The sequence below is a fragment of the Brassica oleracea genome, chromosome C5, assembly GCF_000695525.1.
Source record: "Brassica oleracea var. oleracea cultivar TO1000 chromosome C5, BOL, whole genome shotgun sequence".
NCBI lineage: Eukaryota > Viridiplantae > Streptophyta > Magnoliopsida > Brassicales > Brassicaceae > Brassica > Brassica oleracea.
In genome coordinates, this window is record NC_027752.1 from 440,447 (window position 1) to 443,389 (window position 2,943).

Consider the following 2,943-nt stretch of genomic DNA (forward strand, 5'->3'; position numbering starts at 1 on the left):
AAAGTTGCATCAGAGTAGAATAAAAAGCCATACCTCTTGCTGCAACAATTGCTACGCAAACCACTGAGCTATGTTGATTATTCGTTAAACATTCACATGTATAGTATATATACATATATTTATAGTTTAAAACATATAAAACTAGTTCCTGCGTATACTCCGCTTAATCTCCGATTTTTCAGTAACTCGCTTGGCCCAGGATTGTTGCCCGACTAGCGTAGTTCCGAACATGGATAAAACTTAATAATTTCATATTTAGATGTACCATTCCATTTTTAATGGATACTTGTGTTTTGAAGGGTGACTATTTGATTTAAGCCTCATTTTAAAGCTTGTATTGTGCAGCCATGTTGATTAAACAAAGAAGAAGAGATTGTTTATTCTTTGACATTCTGTTGTGGAGTAGAAAAATCGAAGATCCCTCTAGTTTTTCCTATTTAATCCAATTATATAAACTTCATCATTGTTGAAATGCAATATAAAGGTTATTTTATAAACTTGTGCACCGCAAATCATGAATTATATCTGAAAAACAAATACTACGATATAGCAAGTAATGAAAACCAGTAGACTTTTCATCAGGTCTGACCAATTGCAATAATTCGGATTTAAGAATATATCGTTAAATAAGTTTAGTATGATGTGTAAACTATAAAGTCTATGTGTTGCTACTAAAGTAATAACAGTATCTTTTTATTCGTTTCAGTTTATGGATCTACGCATTTTAAAATGTTAGGTCACAGGACACAGAGTTTTTATTAATAGATAATAATGTTGATTCTGTAGACGTATGTAACGATGACATTTTAGCCTGGGCTCCGAAACTCCGGTTTATACTTAAAAATTAGGCCCATATATAGGCCCATTCAGGTTTAAAACAAGTCCCCCAGATCCTGATCCGGACTCTGGATCCGAACCCGGTCTCAGATTCGAATTGCTTCGTCTCGAAAGAAAGAAAGAAAGAGAGAGAGAGCAATGGCGAGTGAATACAGATGCGTGGGATGTGGGTCGAGGGTTAAGTCATTGTTCATTCAATACTCTCGGGGAAACATTCGTCTAATGAAATGCGTAAGCTTTACGAATCCTCTTTTAACTTTAAAATTAGGTTTTTTTTTTTTAATTGTTCTTTCTTTCTCTAAAGTTTCCATCTTTGTTTCGAAACTTACACAAATGTTTTCTATTTAGGGAAACTGCAAGGAAGTCGCAGACGAATACATCGAGTGTGAACGCATGGTGGGTAACGGGTAAAGTTTCCATATTTGGAGTTTCTATTCATTTTGGGGAATCTAAAAATTTGATTAATTTGGCAGATTATTTTCATCGATTTAGTTCTCCACAGACCTAAAGTATACAGGCACGTCCTCTACAATGAAATTAATCAAGAAACTGTTAATGTTCAGGTAAATTGTTTTGATCTCCAGCTCTTGATTTCATTCATGCATTGACAATAAGATTTTATCAGGCTATTTTTGTTGCAGCATCTGTTGTGGAAGCTGGTCTTTGCTTATCTTCTTCTAGACTCTTGTATCCTTTTGTGTCTTGCTCTTTTGTCTATCAGACCATACGCTGTTAGTTAGTGGTGTTTATACATCAACCTTATTTGAAAAGCCTTAAACTACTCATCAAAGATAGAAGCTTGCTACTGAGAAGAACTCATGAGCATTTGAGCTTGGTTCTGATAACTATGAAGGTTGTTGGATCTTCTTCTTTTTTTTTAATATCCTTTAGAATTATTGCTTTCTTTTTCCTCTTATGGTTATTGAGAAAGTATAGGACAATGTTTTTTTTTTTTTTTTTCTTGCATGTAACAGGTTCTAGTCGACGTCCTGTCTACAAATCTTGCATTTCTCTTCTCTTTTGCCATTGCTGCTAAGGTTTTGCTACATGAAGTTTCCAGGTGATTTCTTCATTCGTTCTTCTTCATATTATGAGTTGTTCACCAAACATTGATACTTTTTTTCTTTTGGTGTATGAGATGCTATCTAAAACATTCCATGGAGCATTGATTTCTGTATCATTTTGTCGACATTTGGCAGAAAAAGAGAGATTCTTTTGGGGATATTAATCTCAAGTTACTTCAAGATCTTTATGCTAGCGATGCTGGTATGTTGTAGAGCTTTTACCTCCCCTCACTTAAGCTCTAAAATCGGAGTACCAAACCTCTTATGCTTTTTCATAATCATGCCTCTTTGCTTAAAATGTCAGCATCTTGTTTATTACAGGTATGGGAGTTCCCAGTGTCAGTGATCTTCATTATAGATATACTTGTCTTAACATCCAACTCCATGGCTCTTAAAGGTCAGACTTTCAATTTTGATTGATTGATAAAGACCAGTTATTTTGTTGTTTTGGATCCTCAAACACTTTGTTTCGTGTTCAAAACCAGTGATGACTGAATCATCCACGAGCAGATGCATAGTTGTATGCTTAATCGCGCACACAGTTAGATTCTTGGCGGGTCAGATCTTTGAGCCAACAACATTCTTCACACAATTTGGATCCATTGTTCATCTGTCTTCTTTGTTCAAAATCTTATGATCCCACCATCATCTTCCATTGTAATCTTTTGTTTTAGAATAAAAGATGACATTGCAGTTTGCAATATATCACTTGACATGTATTGAATATCTATGTACCCAATTATATGTTGGCCCATGTGAAAGTTAAATCGGGCCTTTAGCAAGGATATTTACTGCATATTAAAACTTTCAGGCCTACCCAAATTTACTCTCAGCGCATTACTCTTTCTTGGTCCTTTTTGCCAATAGCCAATGAGTAATGACTTAAAATCGATCTTGAGAACGAACCGGAAAGTCTACCGGAGTTGACCGCATCCGGCCGCAGGCCATTGAATTTCTATTTTTTAAACTATATAGTTAACCTCCCCCTACAACCAATCCGTAGGACCAACAACAATTCTAAATTATTTTTAAGTTCAAAATA

At 35.1% G+C, this 2,943-nt stretch overlaps 1 protein-coding gene across 1 annotated transcript; it reads left to right on the forward strand.

Annotated features, from left to right (window-relative positions):
* The first annotated feature begins 955 nt into the window (after nucleotides 1-955).
* Nucleotides 956-2,686, forward strand: LOC106295300 (protein arv1 homolog). The gene is made up of 9 exons (XM_013731159.1): nucleotides 956-1,068; nucleotides 1,186-1,233; nucleotides 1,311-1,400; nucleotides 1,479-1,524; nucleotides 1,629-1,690; nucleotides 1,812-1,897; nucleotides 2,037-2,103; nucleotides 2,223-2,298; nucleotides 2,387-2,686. The coding sequence occupies exons 1-9, from the start codon at nucleotides 976-978 to the stop codon at nucleotides 2,536-2,538; spliced, it is 720 nt and encodes a 239-aa protein (XP_013586613.1). The 5' UTR covers nucleotides 956-975; the 3' UTR covers nucleotides 2,539-2,686.
* Nucleotides 2,687-2,943: the final 257 nt, after the last annotated feature.